The following is a 19,678-nucleotide window of genomic DNA, read 5'->3' as shown; positions in this document are numbered from 1 at the left end:
GTCCTAGTCACCATCCTGATGGTCCTTCTTAGGAAATTGGACCCAGTGGGAACGTTTTTTCCTTCTCTTAGTCTATGGGTCAGCATTTTCCTTCCCTTGTACTTCTTAATTCCCTTAAGTGGCAATTATTTAAGGCACAGTTAGAGAAGGTGCAATCTACATTCATCCAATAAAACCTAAATATTAAAAAGGACAGAAAAATCCAGCATGGTTACTAAGAATATATGGGAGAGCATTTAGCATTTGAAAGGTACCAAAGATCTGGTAAATGAAAAGATGGGGAAAATTATGAAGAACTATTGGAAGTAAAATAGAAATTAGGAGCAGCACGAAAGAACAAGTGCATCAGGCAGACAAGGCATCTTAGTCCCCAGAGGTTGAGGGACAAAGTTCCCCATCAAGCAGTTCATACGAATGTTGGGGTGGTGCACACTGCACCCAGGAAAGCAAACAGAAAGAAACCTCCAAAGATACAGTGGGCGTTAGTGCTCCACGAGCACTTTCAAAACCCACGAGAATCTGTGTTGGCCGGCGTGGCAAAGCCCACGGCTCCCTCCCAGGCCAGGTTCCCCTCTGCCACAGAAACCAGGATGCTGTAGCGGGGAGGGAGATGAGTGCTGGGACACAGGCAGAAGTGCAGGGTGCTCAATAAGAGTCCCATGGGTGCTGCACTGACTAGGAAAAGCTCATGCTCAAGGGCCCTGCAGCTTAGTGCCAATTTTCTGGTGGAAAAATGCTGCACAATGAAAGATGCTCCACTTGTATTGATCAGAGAGATTGTTAAGACCTGTCCCAGGCTTTTGTCTACGCAGTATGTTCTTTTTTCGTTAAAATTATAATCTGAACATCTTTTCTTTAGAGGAATTCATGGCCTACATTCTCACCTGAGGATACCACCTACTGATTAAAACAAACTTAACAGTGATTTTTCTTGAATATTATATGGTGTAGTATTTGCACCAAAATATTTCAGCTCCTCCTTTCATGACACATACTGACTGGTCAGGAAGAGCAGCTATGGAACTCTGGAAGGAGCACCAAGGCTCTTCAGCAGCGGCAGCACAAACCAGGTATTACAGGAGACGCAAAAATGCTTTCCTGCCCTTACATTTCTGTTCACTGCATTTCTGTTTACCCAGCAAAGTCCAGCTCTTCACTCATGACTACCAAGATAAAGATACTGGCAGCGGTAGCTTCACCAGGATACAAAGCCTACTCATAGCAGACAGCTACGAAATAATCAAATGTGTTGGATTTTTTAACGTGGATTAATTTTTTTTTTTTTGTGAAACACAATACAAAGCAATCTACATAGGCTACAAGGAACCTAGCTTCCTCCTTTACAAACAGAAAATCATTTATACTAGGTTTTTATTTCAAGCACACACTAAAATTATTATTCTTCACAAAAGAGGAAAGGGAGTGCCTGCCAATCAACATGACACGCTATTGAAAGACTGGCACTAATAGCTATGACAAGAGCAAACCTGTTTGAAGCAGAGCTGGTGCTGCCTTTTTTCAAGGATACCAGCCATCAAAAATACTGTTTTATCTGACTGGCAACCCAAGCAATGCTCTACTAAAGTAAAAGCTTCTACCTTATTTGCCTATATCTAGCAATGGCAGATTTTTTATATTGTTTTAAATTACAGTATTTAAAGACTATTTTATTTTAATAAAGAGAAAGACCGTGAACAAAACTACACCAAGAAAGAAGTTAGACATGCCTGTAAACAAAACTGTACATCATTCATTAACAAGGAGAATTTATTCATTGTATATTTTCCTAATTTGCTAAATTTGGATGCATTAGAATAAACATATTTTTTATTATTTGATTTTTTGTAATTTGTTTCACCTTTTTATTTTCTATTAGAGAGTCAGAGAAGAGATGTAACAGAAAAAGGCCAAGAAAAATGAAAATTTTAAGAATAGAAGAGCTCTAGTATACGAGTATAATTGTCACATTATCAAGTTATCTGTGTTCAATTCACATTCTGAATAAGTCTACAGTTTCTACTTGGTAATACAGTTACACCTTGATAAAATCACATAATAGATCACACCATAACTTTTAGCAATCAATTTTTTTCTCTTAATAATTTGATAAATGTAGCTGTCAAGTGGGATAAGAATCACAATTTTATTTGGGCTTAACTATTTGAACTTTCCAAGTCCCGTTCATGAATATTGCAGCGGGCCCAGCCGATAGCATCGCGCTTCGTCCCGCGCTGATGGTGCCACGGCCGCGCGCTCCCCACCGCGACCTTCCTTCGCAGAGGCCACGGAACGGCCAGAGGGCTGCGCGCAGAGCGCGGCCCTTTGGAAGGACGCTCCGAAAAGTCCGCAGAAATACTTGGTATAAAAGAGACTTTGCTGTAAACCTCCCCTCTTTTCTGGAAAGGGCTGAAGTATCCCCCTAGCTCTGATTTCCTAAGCAGAATGCAGGACGTTGGCCTGACCTCCTGAGCGGCTGATTCACCCACTGGCCTTTCCATCCTCAGCAAGGAAACTGCCAACCTAGAGAGCAGCGTTTCAATAGGAATGGGATTCTTCTAACACTTTTCTTTTTTCTTTTTTGGTTAAATGAATGCTCTTATGTGTTTTATGGAGGATTTAACTACATAGTAGGAAGAAAATTATTTTAGGCTAGTATATCTCCAGTCAGGCACAGGTACTGCAGGCTCCGAGAGGATAAGAATTTAGCGCTGATGGTACTTTTAATGGCACTGTCATCTGTAAGAGAAAGAGCACTTTGGTGTCTCCTCAACTACCCTCTACTATCATCATAGTTCAGCTTCACAAACACAACCCTTGCACCAGGAGCCTTCAGATTGAGAGTATTTTAAAATTTAAGAGCAGAAATGAGCACTAGATACTAGTCTGACTCCCAGCGTATTGAACCCTTTAAATTTCACTTAATTAGTTTTGCAGGGAGGCCAGCAACCTTGAGTCCTCTTAAAACCCATCTTCCAGAAAGACATTTCGTCTTCTGGAGACTCAAAGGAGTGAAGCGGGGACAGTTTCTTCTGGTCATTGATGCCAATGCTCAACTGACCTCGTATTTAAACGTTCACCCCTTATTTCTCATTGCAGTTTGTCTCGCTACTCTTTCAGCAGTTGATTTTTCCTGCGCTTCGCTCAGCGAGATTAAGAGTTGCTCACACGTGACATTTTCTCCCTGCGCAGCCGCTCCCACGCTCTGATCGCGCGCCTCTCTCTCACGCGCTCATGACGTACGTAACGCCTCGCCTCGTGAGGACGACGCGCTCAGCCGCCACACGGGCTGAGCCCAAACGCGGCCGGCGCCACCTCTGTTGGGCGGGCGGGGCCGCTCCGTGCCCACAGCGCCGCGGGCGAGTGCAGCTCCCAAGGAGGCGGCCGTGCCTGGGGGAAGCGGCTCGCGCTCCTGCTGCTCCCAGCCCCACAGAGGTGAAGGAGCCACTGCCGCTTCTCCTGGCAGGGCCCAGCAGGGCACGTGCTCTCCACAGCTCCCTATCGCTTCTAAAGGAAGAGGGGACATGCCCTTACCCAATAACGTGATCACTTTGCTCTGCCTCCCCTCGGTTTCTTTTTTCTTCTTTTTCTTTTTTTAAAGGACACAGCTCCAAGTAAGAGTTCAGGACTGCTAACTCTAAGTTCATTCAATACCTCAGCATTTTCTGTTGAAAGTCTTGCACAGTTCCTTAATCAAATACCTGATCATTGTGAAACTGTAAGCAAATGATTTTTGCCTCAAACTGTAGAGACATTGTACTGCTTTTGCACACGGGGAAATTCACACACAGATCAAGCCCACCACAAATCATTGGCACAGCAAAAAATGAATTCTGCTGACTTCCTGCATTGACACTCAGGCTTGGAGATCCTCTTCATTTTGACCAGTGCACAGAAATAATGATACAGACTAAAACTTCGCTATTACCTTGCTTCCAACCACCCATCCTCTTTAAGAATCATGGAGGATCTACTGATAACCAAGTTCAAAAACACTGCAGCATCTGTCAGCATGCGAGACACGGCAGTCAGGAGTGCCAGGTCCAGCACCAGGACAGACAGGGTAACGGTAGCAGAAGACGACAACTCCCTTAGGACCAAAGCAGCGTGGGTATCTCAGCGCTGCAGCTCCCTGTGGCTTCAAAAACAGTCACTCACAGTGTGACTCCCAGTTTTTGTATCAGAACCAAATAGCGCTCCAGGACTACAGTATCATCACGTAACTTTCAACATGATCAAGAAAATAGTGATGAGCAAACTGTTCCTTTTCCCTCTGAGGAGCTTTTTGCCTCACTGCCACTCCAGTATCCACACGAGAGTGCTACCCACACAGTGAGATGCCATGGGCTCTGCAGCCATAATGGGGTTGTCAAGCCACAGATATTATTCTCTTTGGACATAAATAATGCATCATAATATCATAATGTCCATAAGACAACAACTCTTAAATGAAGAACATTTAGTGCAAATTGGAATTATCACTACCAACTGAGGCTGCTCCAAAGCAGAGAAAAGAGAGAGCAGAGAAAAGAGAGAGCAGAGAGAGTCTGAGAAAAAAAAAGCAGGAGCACGGAAACCTCTGAGGTTATAGCACAGAAATGCAGGGGGCTTTTGCCTATCGTGCTTGCCAACGCTTTCAGGGTCAGCTCCACTCATTACTAAGCTACAGAACTGTGCACAGCAGCAGGGGAAAAAAAAAACAAAAACAAAACCACATATAGGAAATCTGAAATCAATCCAAAAATATCTTTGGCTTACTATGGATGAATCTTGCCACATAGACAAGCTCACAGTGATCACTCAGAAGAATTTTCTTTATCAAATAAACTCAAAAACCCACCAAAATGATGGCTATCATCATGATCTAACAATGAATTCCCTTGGTATATACATTTTTAAAATAAAGCGACAAATTTTCAGCTTGCATATTTATACCAAGATGAATTCAAATAGTTTCCATTAGAATCAATTTTTTATTACTGAAATCTTGATCACAGGCTCCTCTAACTATCTAGTAAGCTCACTTCTGTTTTAGAAATGCTAAAAACCTATATCTCTTTGATTCCATCTATGATTTTAAGGAAAATACATTAATACTGTGGATAATGAACAATCACTACATCTCACAGAATCACAGAATGGCTGAGGTTGGAAGGGACCTCTAGAGATCATCTACTCCAACCCGCCCTGCTCCAGCAGGGACACCCAGAGCACGTGGCACAGGGTTTGGAAGAGCACGTGTCCAGGCGGGTTTTGAAGATCTCCAGAGAAGGAGACTCCACAGCCTCTCTGGGCAGCCTGTTCCAGGGCTTTGTCACTCTCACAGGAAACAAGTTCTTTCTCACACGGAGATGGAACTTCCTGTGTTTCAACTTGTACTCATTACCCCTGTCCTGCCACCAGCCACCACTGAGAAGAGTTTGACCCCATCCTCTTCACATTCTCCCCTCAGGCATTTCTACATGTTGATCAGATCCCCTCTCAGTCTTCTCTTCTCCAGACTAAACAGGCCCAGCTCAGTTAGTCTTTCCTCATAAGATAGATGCTCCAGTCCCTTAATCATCTTTGTTGCTATATGCTGGACCCTCTCTAGAAGCTCCACATCCCTCTGGTACTGGGGAGCCCAGAAATTTCTCCTAACAGAATTTCAATTTCAGCATAGATATCGAAAAAAATGAGTCCAAGAAAACCAAAACAACAGGTATAAAGCTCTTAGAGGCTCATAGAGGACAGCAGAGACATTTCAAAAACTGATCAAGTGATTGGTATAAAATTACAGGTAAATTGCAGAAGTATTTGATCTGGAATCTAGCAAACACAATCCATAATTTTATTACTATTAGTTTTGAATATGCATATATCACTTTGTAGGCTTGTTTGTAATTAAAGGCTCTTTCTCAGGTGCAGGGCACATTAAATACATATACAAATATATAAGTAAATATAAATAAAGACAGAAATATTCTCTGAATTGCAATTGTTTTAAAACATATAATGATACTTCTTGACATGTATAAAGAATGGAGCTGCATAAAAACACATCTCCTTCTGGGATAGATTCTGTAGAAAATGGGGTAAGAAAATCTGCAGAGATGTGCTCTAGGTGTCCCTCCTGGAGCAGGGTGTTGGACTAGATGATCTCTAGAGGTCCCTTCCAACCTCAACCATTCTGTGATTCTGTGACTTTGCAGCATTCCCATACATTAATTCCTCACGTCATAAAGGATTTCAAAGATGCAAAATACAAAGAGCTATCACCTACCAATTGCAGTATCATTCTCATTCATGCAGGAGCTAACCTGTTCTCTCACCCACCTTCCAGGTCATCTCCCCTAAAAACCCAGCTTCCTCAAGCTCTTTGCTGCCATTCAGCTCATAAAGTAATATTTAAATAGTCAAAGAAAGCTACTTCAAAGAGCATTATTTTGCATAGGACAACTGATAATCTCCATTTCACAGATGAGAAAGAGGTTTGAATTTTACTCCCAGCCACACCTTAAAGGTAACTTACAAGTCTGATCTTACTGTAGGCAAAAAAAGGAGTTTCTGACTAGTCTTCTATTTCTATTCTGCTCAAAGAAGCAAAGGGGATGGCTTCTCTGCTACAAAGCAATATTAGGACACAAAAGGAAGAGAAATAAGTTTTAGTTAAAAAATTGATTTTTATGACACTTTCATACTCCCATCATCCTTAAAAGTTCTATATCATATTGTGGATTCTCTGTGGGTATAGGCAATGACCAAGACGCAATCAGTAACCATGAACTAGACATAGAACAAATCTTAGTTTGATAAGAAATGTTAGCCAGGGCTCTGGAGTTATTCCCTCATTCCTCTAAAAATCTTCTGTAAAATCTTTAACTCTCAGGTGTCCAGCAGGTAGAAACAGATTGAAAAGATGAAAAAGCCTTCACTCTAATGTCTGAGGTGAATGCGTAATTACCACCTAGGTCCTGCTTTGACAGTGTTTATTTCTGAAAGGAAAATATAGCAGTGCCCTTTTAGAGAGGGATTATGCAAACAATATTTCAACAAACCTTTGTGGCATCCCAGTTCTAGGCTAGCAATAGCTTGGCAATAATTAGGTGGCAGCCAGATCTCCCTAGTTCTAATATGTTTGTATAGCACCCTCTTAAGCAAAAGGGAATTTCTCCAGTATAAGGATATATATATATATTTATAAAAAGATAATCTTTAGTATAAAACACAATTATAAGAGTTTTTCCTGCACTGCCAAGACAAGTGAGTTGACTATCTTTACCACAATATGCTACAATGAGCAATTCATTTGCCTATATATATATATATATATATAAAATATATATATATCTTGAACGAACAACATAGAACCTTAAAAGATTTTGTAGTTTTGGAAAAATGCTAGTTGTTCTACCAGGGTTTCCTCTGTTACACATAAATACTGTACCTCTAGCTACTTAGAATATTTAAATCTTTAAATTATTAAATTTATTTAATAATTTTATATTATTTAATAAATTATTTAAATTGTTTTCAGTGGGATTATTTTAGTAAATAACCAATAGTGTCTGGATATGAATTCTGAGTTGAATATTCATTTACTTTAGTTAGAAATATGGTGCAATGTGATCAGTTTTCTGACCTATTTTGAATTGGTATTCTGCCAACTGGCATTTTGTTTGCACATCCAGATATTATCCACCATATGCTGACATGACATGATGATTGGTTCCAAAATGAAGCAGAATACTTGGCAAATAGAAATATATGGTACAAATAATACACTGCCTGTAGCCAGCAAAGGGTTTTGAGGAGACTAAGAGATTTTAAAATAACTTCAGTATAACACTGCACATTGCTAAATAAAAGCTCTCTAAGACAGGTATTTTGGAGGAACGTGATTCTCAAATTTATAAGATCAAGTCCTTACAGAAAAAGATTCAAATCTGACAAGACAGTACTAACGGTGGTAGAACTAACTTTAAGGAAAGAGCAGTTTGCATCTTGGGCAGGATTTGGCCCACATAGCTTCCTTCTCTGGATTCACTAGCTCTTCTTTCTTGCCATCTGCTTTTCTTTTCCCACTGCACTGACTTGTCTGCTCTGCCTGTGATGTCTAAGTTATCTCTCTCTCCCGAATTAAGATCATGTTTCATTAAGCTCCCGTCTAATTCTGTTTTTTTTTTTTTTTTTTCCTGCTAAAACCTTTCCACTGAAATCATCTTATTTTACTATCTTGATGTTCCTGTTACACTTTGGCCTTCTATTCTGAACCTTACGATCTCTGGAAGAAATCTTTTTTTTTTCTAAGCAGAAAACATCCCAACTTTGTTCTTTCAATTCCTGTTTCTAAAGCATTATTTATGGTTTGCTTTCTGGAAGCGACTTCCGTATGTGTGCTATCCAATATAAAGCCCCCAAACCATACATACCTTGTTGATGAACCTTGTATTTTGTTGTAGCCCTCTTTTGCCATGTTCTTAGTTCAACTTAAAAAGTAAACTATTGCCTATTCTCAATCTCTGTAAAGCACTGTGTAAAATGTTGCTGTGAAATTAGCAAAAAATAATAAAATATGGGGACATGGCACAAATATAGCACGAAAATCTAGGAACAAAATATTAATTCAGATTTACAAGTGAGTCCCTGAAGGTTCTCCAGATAGATAGGTCATGTGGTAGCAAAATTCATATTTCTTTCATAATTATTTGACTCGTATTGTGAACATCAGCAGAATTAATCACATTAGAAAACAAGCAAACACTTAACTTGGCTGTCTTAGCGTTGCAAAGCACTATCATCTCCTATGTTATTGTATGAGGTTGGGTACCTTTTTCATGTTATTTTAATTTTCCTTTCTTCTAACAGTAAAAATTCTACTCGGCTGCTATTATATCTTTTAATGTTGATTTCTGATGCTTTGTTTGGTTTGTGAAACAGAAGTGGATTTAAGCACTTAATGCATTACCTTTATCCCCTTGTGGAAACTCGATGAGTCCATTTTAAAATCATTTTCCTCTTCAGATGAAATAATAGTAACATGCATGAGCCATCTTGCTTATTGCAGCCAATTTTAAGCAGGAGCATTTAGAAAAGGGGAGATTTTGTGAGCAGGGAGGAAGAGGAGGCGCTTACCAGCGTGCAGGTATGCCAGGTCGGGGTTTTCGATGTCGGGGTGCAGCTCTTTCAAGTGATTACGAAACTCCACTGGGATGTTGGTTCCATATTCACACTTAGGACAGTTATACATTTTCACTCCCTCATGCTTTCCTGTGTGTAAGATGTGTTTACGGATATTTTCAGCACAGTTGGACCTAGAAAGTGAGAAAAAAAAGAGCTAAGTTTTATAATGATCTACTCACCATAAGACAGTGAAGCAGTGTGGGGTTATGGCCAAAAAGGAGCAGAGTCACAGCTAAAGCTCATTTTCCATAATCTGCTCAACCTTGTGCCCCTTGAATTTTGTATAAAAGTTGTCCTTGGCATGAAAGCTCCCGAAACTGTTTCAGATTAGCTGAGCAAAACATCTAAACAGAGGTATTTTAAAATGAAAAATTTCACATTTGCAAATTCAAAGCATTTTAATTTTTCCTTTAAAACATTTAACATTTAAAGCATTTTAATCAGTTGCTGCTGATGAACAGAATGTAAGGAGCAAACTCCTTAACGCAGCAAAACTGATTCTTGCTCAGGCTTTCTCAGCTCTAGGCCCTGAATGCAGCCCGGCCACACAGCAGCAGAGATGCCCGAGGCATCCATGGCCGAGTTCATCTGGACCTTTCCCACACATTCCAAGGCTCCAAAGGAGATTTTGTGACTGATTTTTATAAGAATATTCCACCAATTCTTATCTCAATGTCCTAGTGTTTGCATAAGAAAATAAAAAGGACCTTCTCAAGTTCATGACTCTTTTTTTCCCAAATATACACATATTCTGATTTATTTCTGAAACATGAGTTCTGTGTAGGGAGTTAAGTTTTCATGTACAAATTCAGGATACATACACAAGAGTTACGAAGTTTTATATAAAACATATGATTTTATGGACTTGAAGGATATGCTATTTCTCAGAGAAATACTAAATACATAATATTATCTCTGAAAGAAGTGAAAAGAAACGCTACATTTTATCTGCAGGGAGCAATGAAATGACAATAGTTTTTAATTTCTAGATTTTAAAATTTTGCATTCTCCCTCCAAATTTATTTTACATTAGAATTTCCTAAGTATATAAAGTTTCTGATGAAGCTCACACACTCTCCACTTCTTTTTCATTTACTTCTAAGCAGAAACAACCCAAATATTTCTTCCTAAAACAAAATAACAGCCTGTGAACAATAACTTATTTTTCTAGACTTTCTTAGTATTATACCTCATTAATGTTGGTGAACTAAGAACATCAATCCAGTTTAACTAAAAAAAGAAAACCCCCCAAGTAAAATACATAAAGATATAATATTTGACATATATTTAAATAAGACAACAGTACTATCTTGAGCAACTGGTTATCTATGTGTCACATTTACAGATACCACCGTAACAGCCACCTAAAAAAAGACCCCCCAAATAAACTGGAAGTAGCAGCTTGAAATTCTGCTGGAGAGCTTGTCTCTCCCTTGGAGACGGCCATAGTAAAGCTGATATCTGCCTCACGGTGCTGCCAAAGCTCACCCTCTGTCATGTCCATCTGCTATACAACACTGCAATGATCGGGCTGTTGAGAAAGTCAGAGAAGAGACTTATGTTCACTAAAAAACACGAGCGAGTTTGGTCCTCAGCATCTTGCAGGGTTTCGTTCTCTCTGCATCCCCTTCCCTCCAAATTATAAGGCTTAAAAATGTTAAAGTGAAACAGATGTTTTATAAAAATAATAGTTAGGGTATACTGCAATGAAAGCAGGAGACAACCTTCTATTATGGGTTAAACTTTAAAGTGCAGTAGATTAGAGCATGCAAATCTGAAATATCTGTGTCCTTTTAGCTCAGCTATCAGACTAGGAAAGATATGCAACTTGTTTTTACCTTGAAATAGTTCTGTGAAATGTATAAAGGCTCTGTGGAAGCCCATGGTGGAGCCCGTGAGGAGAAACTAGTTGGCTCATGTTCTAGAAGGCCAGTCCTATCCCTGATGTGCATGCACAGCACTCCTTGTGCCCACCCCAAAGCAGCTCACACCATCGGCCACATGGCGCGTTGCGTGTGGCCGTTAGAAGTCAGTTTCGACCAGTCACTTACTTGTCTTTTTTTTTGCTCTAAATTCAAGGTTGATGTGTCTTCAAGTGTCACAATGGTAAAGCTGTATTTTCCTCAACATGAACAACACATGCAAGGCTGAATTAAGTTAATTTCGATGCTTTGTCACTTTTTAACCAAACCTCAGAGTACTAAGTGTGTGCAGAGGAACTGCATATCACTGCAGAGAGAGCTGCGTGGTACCATAATCCACAAAGCCACTCAGCTTCAGTGGACACTCTGCAGGCACCCTACTACACCAGGCTCAAAGCCTCCCCACGGCTGGGCTAAAACCAACCTTTGCTCTTCCAAGGACGGGAATTTCATGGATGCGCAAGGAAGAGTTTGAAGAGCCGTATGAGCAGCATGGAAACACGGGAGGCTCCATGAGCCCTGAAGGAAGGTGGTGCCGAGGACGCATGGTTGGTGCCGGGTCCCCACAGCTACCCCCAGCCGTGGTGGTAGCCCTCCCGCAGCCTCCTCCTCCTGCCAGGGAGCAGCGGGTCCCCGGAGAGCAGCGGGTCCCTGGAAGGAGAGGGTCCTGCCCTGCCCTCCTCCCGGCCCCCTGCCAGGCCGAGCAAACAGAGTAATCCAGGAAATAAGGGCAGGGCTGCCCAATCCTGCAGTGCTACCCAGTACTGCCCTCATCACTTTAAGGGCCATCTTTGACAAAATCCATGAAATAAGGAAAAATCATAAAATACCTATTAATTCTAAACTAACGCAGGCAGAATGAAAATGCTTCTACATTTTAAAGGTTTTCTACATGATAATATTATCAGCTCTGTATTCAAGAGTTAGATGAAATACAGTAGGAAGCAACTTATTTCATCATGACGTTTAACTAATAGAAAACCACAATGGGAACTCTCTTCCTTTTTACAGTGCCTGACATTTTCAAAAAGATGCTTACTACAAGACATGAAAACAGAAGGTTTCAGAGGGGCAAATAAGGCAAAATGTTAATTATCTAGCTCACTAAGTTTTAAATATTTTAGCATCTTGCAAGGCTCATATTTGCACAAATATGATGTGTTTTCAAAAAATTTATCCAAGGCATTAGGTACAAACAGCTTCTTTCTGGAGAGGAATGCGTACAACCTAGAGGACTTTCAGTAACTCCACGGATGTTGCTATTTACAACATGAAAACAAACACGGCGATACAGCCAACTGAGTGGAGAGATTTCTTTCTACTTCTCCTGTTTGTCGTTACAAATAAAATTCACTCTAGCAGAGACAGCAGTCTAAAAGTCTTCAGCACTGTTTATAATGTGCTACAAAACCTGCAAGAAATACACAGAAATTGCAAACAATATTCAGTAATCTAATTTAAAAACATCAAAGTCTCCAGATACTTTCTTCCAGAAATTTAAGCTGTCCGAACGTAAGTAAACTTCCAATTAAATTCCTGCGTATCATAATATATTTTTAACCTCAATTATTAACTAAAATTTGCAAGTGTCTTACTCTCAGAAAATGTTAGCTAATCTGGAAACCTAGATGTCTTTAATTATGTTATTGCAGTTTTGATTTAAACTTAAAAAGGACAGCCACAGATTTTTTGAGAGATGAGGTATCATACGGCCGTAAGGAACATCTATTTACTTATTTATTTCACCAGACCTCATGGACAGCGAGGTTCATAAAGGCTTGCCTGGCGATTCTTCCTTTGAACCTAAACTCTCACTGGAACTAAAACAGCATTTGGGGAGATGGGGGGAATCCACTGCGCTTGTAGGCAAATGGCTCCAGAGCTGATGATCCTCGCTTTCACAAAGCGCATCATATTTCCAATGATTTTGTTTCCAGCTAAGAGATACTGTTCTGCTACCTTGAACTGTCAAACCTTCTGCTGCATAAACTATAGAGATTGAGTTTACTTTAACTAATTTTGACAAACCTTAGGATTCTTCCACAGTTCCTCTCGATTGTAGATGCTGTTTTAAACCCTGAATACAAGAACTGAACATGCATTTCACAGCAGTGCTGCACATACGGACAACACAACTCCCCCATTCCCAGTGCTCTCCAGCCAAGCCTGGAATTTTGGGAGCTCCTGGGTACTCCTCTATGCACTAAGAGCTCCTGTTCACTTCTTTATGTGCCTGCACCTTTCAGTTTCTTTCAGTGTCATTGCTTCTCAAAATAAGTATTTTTATGTCAGGAAAGAAACAAATGCCTCAATCTGAGCTAATTACATAACAGTCACAGGCTTTTTCAATCCAAACCTTCCAAGCCACAGAGACTGCTACCCTGACCAACTTACACTGAGAAAAGAAAATAAATAAAACCAAACTCCTCCCTAGCATACTCAAGATTTGTCTCCACTTCTGATCTTTTTTTTTTTAAATAAACTGAGTGCCAGTTAACTCAGGCTAGCTACAATGTCCTGTACAAGCTGCACACACCGCAAACACTGGTTCAGAAGACAAGTTTAAAAGGTATAGTGTCAGCTTACCTCCTCAGTGCTAGAGGCCAGCACAGTACTGCTGAAGAAAGAGAGGAAAAAAAAAAAAGAAAGCATGGCCCAAAAAACTGTGAAATGTCTTGTAACTCATATTTTTACCAATATGTAATTATTATGCTTTAACATATGTATTTGTATACGGTGTGTGCATATAATACTCTACATTCTCTTTGTATTCTTGTTTCCAGCACCTCGCTTACCTGTTCCTTGCAGCTTTCCTTTGCAGAAAGCCAAATTCCTGCCTTTCATTTAGGTTTTAAATGACTGGGGGGGAACGACCGCACAGCTGCTGGCGCTGGGGCTGTGCAGCAGGCCTCAGTTATCAGGTGGGTGAGGATATTATTGCCAGGATTAGCAGCGCACATTGGCAGGGAGCATGGGAAGTCGGCGACAACGTGCTCGCTGCAAGATCTGCTCCGCCAGTGTCAGCTCTGACAGACACCTCTTTATCCTCTTCCTGGAGAGCTCTGGTAACGAGCAGCTAGGGGACAGCAGCGTCTTCGACCACAACTGCTGTTTCTACAGCAAAGAGTCGCCCACAGCCGACGCTTTCTAGCCCAAGGTTTCATAAAACGGTGCATCCTGCAATGCGATGGCCACGCACATGGCCAGGTTTTACATGTGTTGCCATGTACTGTTGCTCAGATGATATGAAGTAGCCCATAAGGGTGAGTGTGCATGTTTTAATGAGTCTTTATGATACAGTCAGTTTCACAGAGAAAATAACAAAAAACGTATTTGGGGTTTATTCTGACGGTATTATAGTAACACCCAGGCATAATAATCGTAATGTTTTCTGCTTCTCTACATTTATAGCTTTGCTTTTTTTTATATATAATGATCTATTTGTTATGACATACAGTATGTGTGACAGATGTCCAATGCTGGCTGCTAAAAAGTAGCAGAGCCCTGTAGGGAAATGGCAAAAACTAGCGCGTCAGCACTGAAAGGGATGGAAGATTGATAATTACTGCTAGGGTCTCGCCTGTGTCCAGCAGATTCGCGTGGCCAAACTATAATCTGGCCACAGATCTGCCTTAAATTTATAATGAGCAAACACCCCCGTTTCAAAGAACTGATCACTTCAAATGCATGTGCTACAAGGATTTGACCACAACAGACAAAACAAATTCTTATATAGGCAAGTACAGAGTAATTTGGAATTCTGCAGGAAAATAAGAAGGGATGTACTCTGGCCTGTCTTACCTCCTAGGAGCCTGTAGGCAGGTTACAGGTCTGCACTCTAAAAAACTTAAGTACAAAAATAGCGCTGGCATCTAGAACTGTTCATGGATTTTCACAATATTTTCCTAAAAATATGCTCATTTTGCAACAAACTTCACAACATACAGAAAGCTTTCTCTTTGCAGAAAAAAAAACTCCGACTTCATGAAAATATTGCCTTTCTGCCTTAAATCTTTATAGAACACATATTTTAAAAAAATAAATAAACAACCAAGTAAAAAGAAAAGCTTCCCAGGAACGGGCTGCCACTGCAAGCTCTCCGGGCCCCGCGGCCGCAGGGCCGCCGTGGAGGCCTCGGCCTGCAGGCCGCCACAGGCCGCCGCCGCCGCGCGACAGCCCACGGAGAGCGGGCGGGCTCCCATACATCTCCCAAACTGGGGATCATGCTCTCCCGTTCACAGGATTGCCCCCACCACCACTCACACACCACCACTTTTCTATCTTATCGGAGCAGATGGCGTAGAGAGCTTCCCTGGCTTGAGAAATGGCGTCTCTGCGGTGGTGTAAGGACAGAGACTGGGTTTTAAGGCCTTGATTTAGCAGGGTACTTATGCACTTGCGCGGCTTAAGTACAAGCAGTCCCATTGACTTCAAAAGGATGACTCACAAGCTTAAATTTATGTACATGATCAAATACCTTGCTGAAATGAGGCCATGGAAAGCATCCACTTTTTTAAAAAAGCTGGGATGAATTTAATTGAAGACACACTTTTCCTTTCAACATCATTTTTCCCCCTGTTATATTTCATTTAGTGACCACATAAAGTTGCTCTGAACAATTCTGCAGGCTCTGTTTGTACATCCTCAGGAATCCACAAAATATTTCCGCAAATATAAAAGTGCAGATGGAGCCTCCTTTCGTGTGGGTGCGGAGCCCAGTAGCTGCAGCGAGATGAGACTGGGCTCCTCGTGCTGCTGGAGCCAGCAGTGATGGCAACGGGGCCCACAGGCTGCCTGTCAGTCTCCGATGCAGATGGCTCTTCTCCCGACTGGCCTTTGTGTCAGCTCCCTCAGCCACTTTAGTGACAACACAGCTCCCTAGAGGGCAGATCCTGTTGTTCTGCAGCCTGGATTCACAGCCCGAGCACTATGGTCTGTACAATCTCTAAGCATTTTTTTAATGCTAATATATTGCCTCTTCTTGTCCTTTCCCAGGCCCAGCCTTGCTCCTCCATGTGGGAGATGAGGGAGATGGTCACCCCAGGAGATGGTCATTTTACTTCTTATTTCAATATTCTGACTTAACTCTGGAATAAACATTAACTGTCTGAAAAACTCCCATCTGTTATGCATGCCAAAAGTATATACAAAATCACTGCTAATAAAATCTGCAGATGACACTAAAATTGATAGCATGATTAACAGAAATGACACAGCAGCCATACAGAATGAGCTCTATGGTTTCATAACCTAGGCTTGTTCAACAAAAATACATTGAAATACAACTAAAGCATTAGTCCTCACACTTCTGCCCAAAAGGATGCAGTAACTTGCAGAATGAGAGAACATACTGTGAAAAGCACTGAAAATGATTTAGGGATTAATGGACCAACAGTTTTAATTTGAGCTTTCAGTGCAATGTTATAAGCAGAAATGTCCCGTGTCATCTTCAAATATATAAACAAGGAGGCAGCAAGCAAAAGTGAGCATGTAAACTAATTCTAGAATATCTCCTCACCATAGTAGTGTCTACCTTTAAAAAGGAACACAGGCACAAAACAGTTCAGAACAGACATATAAGAAAACCCTTATATAAAATTTTAAAGAACACTGTTTTGCTTATTAGACTTGACCTTAGAGCATGAGTAATTTAACAGAGAATAAATGCATGATATTAAGATGCACCTTAACACAGAAAAAAGCTCTAGCAAAAACAATGACTACAAGTTACAGACAAATTCAAATAGAAGTAAAGCACCATGTATTTGGCAACTAGTGCAATTAACCCTTTAAACAAAGGGAATGTGTTCTCCAACTGCTGTTGTTCTCAAAACAAACTTGAACATCTTCCTGGAACACAGCATTTGCTAAAAGATGCTTTTTTAATCAAAAGAGCCCAAAATACAGCAAACAGGAAAACAGTGTAGTTAGTTTGTTTTATGAACAAGGTCAGACTAGCTGAGCTTAAGGCTCTTTCACAGCTTAAAGTCTGCAAGAAGTACAATTTAAGCCTGAAAAATGTCATTTTGGGGTCAGACATTTATTGTTTCCATGATGTCATGGAAATTTGTTCAGTTTGCAAATTAAAATATATTCTTCCTGGCTGTCAATACTGTGAACCCATCTTAGGTTCTGAAAGTCAAATCTGGTTCTTTATTTGGAGGTATGATTGATTATCTGATATTTCCAATCCAAGACGTTCCTTCCAGGTATATATCAGAGAAGCATCATTCTCTTCAGATTATGTCCTCATAGTGCCATTGTCTGCACAAATAGAGGCAAATGCAGCATTTGGCTCTGTACTTTGAGCTTATTTCACAGCCATCACTCACCCGCAGAAAAATGTTTTTAAGAGCAGGAAGAGAAATTAAGTTTTGGTGCTCCCTGCAAAAGTTCATTTGCCTACTGAGCCCCTGTGATCAGTAAGAAAAGGTATTTTCCATGTAGAGAGCTTTTTGAAGCAGTCCCACACAACTGATGCTAAAATGGAATATCATTGCACCAAATCACTGAACTGAATATATTTAACTTACCTCGCAAAGACTGAGGTGCATATAAGCAGAGTAAAATGCATAAAATAGTTTCTAGTACTTCTACTTTAAGCTATCCTAAAGTCTCAGATAAGCAATCTTGTAAAAGTATTAGTTTAAAACTGGACCACCCAGAAAGGATAATTTGTTCATGTTTAAATATCAGAAGCTGTATTTGGATTAGATGAGCAATGATGGCAAGCTTATTGATTGAAAAGAGGAGCTGCCTGAAGAGCATTGCTTCCACAGGCTGACCTAGTACCCAAGATGAAAAAAAAAAAAAAATTGAACACCAGAGGATAGTTAAAGTGCCAATGAAAATAAATCATACTGAGGAGTTTTATAGATACACAATTAATTAATTATCCTATGATTATGTACGCAAATGTTCTGTGTTGGAGAAAACAAAAACAAAACATAGTAATGATAAAAGGTCCACCTACATGAGAGTAAACTCCTTCCACTTAGTACACACGGTGCTACAGACCTGCCTTTGGTCCCACAGAGGGTTAACAGGAAAACCGGGAAAAATGGCAGAATGTGAAGCTTGTTCTTTGGCCTCATCTTTCACGTTCCTGTATAATACTACAGCAGAAACTAATGAACTTGCTCATCTCTGAAAGCCCTTTTGCATGCTGCTTCTCTTGCCCTCAACCCTGATCCTTGTGGATCTTCCCTTATGTGTGTGCCAATTTTACTGGTATAATATGTGCACTTTTATTAGTTGTGTTCTGATGATTTCTACTGAGAGATACTTAAACCTTACACAAGTCAAAAACTATTTTATCACTTCTGAAGAAAACTAATAGGGCAGAGTCACTGAATGATAAGAGAGAGAGACCACTGAATTTATTTAATAATCCATGTCCATTTCACAAAAATGGCCTGTGTAATCCTTTTAAAAATAATAACCTGTTCATTTCAGACCTTGCACAATGCTTCTCTTTGTCCCTTGTAAGTCTCTCAAATGTCTTATTTTAAAGGAATATATAGTACTCCCGGAAGACATTTTCCCATTTCTATTCTCTTCAACTCCTGTGAGCCCTTGTTCTGTGTGATAAGGCAATCTCCTTCGGGATCTGAGCTGTGTAGTTTCGCACCACGAGTGACAAGGACTCGACTTGAATAACTGCTGTGCGCAGGTTGTAATTATGTCAGCTGGAGTGTTGAACAAGGGGACTGATTAATGTGAGCCCCAGCCCAGGCACAGTCCCTATCAAAACCTTCGTGCAGGCCAGCAGTGGGGATGGGTTAAAGCAGAAAGACAAAACATGCTGTATCGTCCATGATAGATGAATTGCTCCAACAGTCTTCAGGCAGATGTTCCAGGACAGTATAATATACAATTACTCTGCCTTATCACCTTCCCAGGGACAATAAAGCTTCCTTCTTCTATAGCTCATGTGAGTGAAGGCAAAATTAGTTTTACTTTTACAACACTGACTCACTTATCATGTTGCCTTGATTGTGCTTTTACAGCTAAAGAAAACATATATTCCACTCTTAAACTAAGAAAAAAAACCCTAAACCCCACCCCCTACCCCTCGCCTTTTATATAAAACCAGAGGATTCTTTTGACAGTATGTATTTCGTATTGTAGTAATGCAATCCTTAAAAGTCTAATTCAGTACAGCATTCCTAGAAACACAAGTACCTTTAAAACAACTGGACCTATTCATAGATTTAACATCATATATACATATACTGTGGAATTCGACTGAATCCAGTTAGAGTGGGTAGTTAGGAAAGGAACGCATAGGTTTTCTACAAGGGACGCCTATGTGAATAACATGCCCTTAGTGACTATTTTAACTAAGCAGTCATTCTAAAACACCACAGTGCTCTGTTGTAAAACATTTCATAGAGAAGTCATTAATCCACATAGCTCTTAGAGGCCACAGGAGTTTACTGTATTATAGTGTATTATAAATAATCCGAGTATTTTCCAAAAATAAACATAAATTAAGTAAACAGAAAATTAGGGAGAAACTTATGCATACATTTGTTTCCATTTTGTTATCTGATATATACAGATTTTTTTAAAAAAATTTTTAACCGCGGAGTGGA

The 19,678-nt window shown here is 40.2% G+C and overlaps 1 protein-coding gene across 1 annotated transcript in view; it reads right to left on the bottom strand.

Moving 5' to 3' along the window:
- Window positions 1-19,678, bottom strand: part of ZNF407 (zinc finger protein 407) — a 317,252-nt gene that overhangs the window by 84,283 nt on the left and 213,291 nt on the right. The window contains exon 8 of the mRNA XM_088535667.1: window positions 9,112-9,290. Within this exon, the coding sequence (XP_088391793.1) occupies window positions 9,112-9,290 (179 nt within the window). The remainder of the gene's footprint in view (window positions 1-9,111; window positions 9,291-19,678) is intronic.

This window comes from Tinamus guttatus, unplaced genomic scaffold (genome assembly GCF_059628265.1).
Source record: "Tinamus guttatus ecotype Peru unplaced genomic scaffold, ASM5962826v1 Tinamus_guttatus_pri_ptg000639l, whole genome shotgun sequence".
Lineage (NCBI taxonomy): Eukaryota > Metazoa > Chordata > Aves > Tinamiformes > Tinamidae > Tinamus > Tinamus guttatus.
This window is presented reverse-complemented; position numbering and strand designations above follow the sequence as displayed.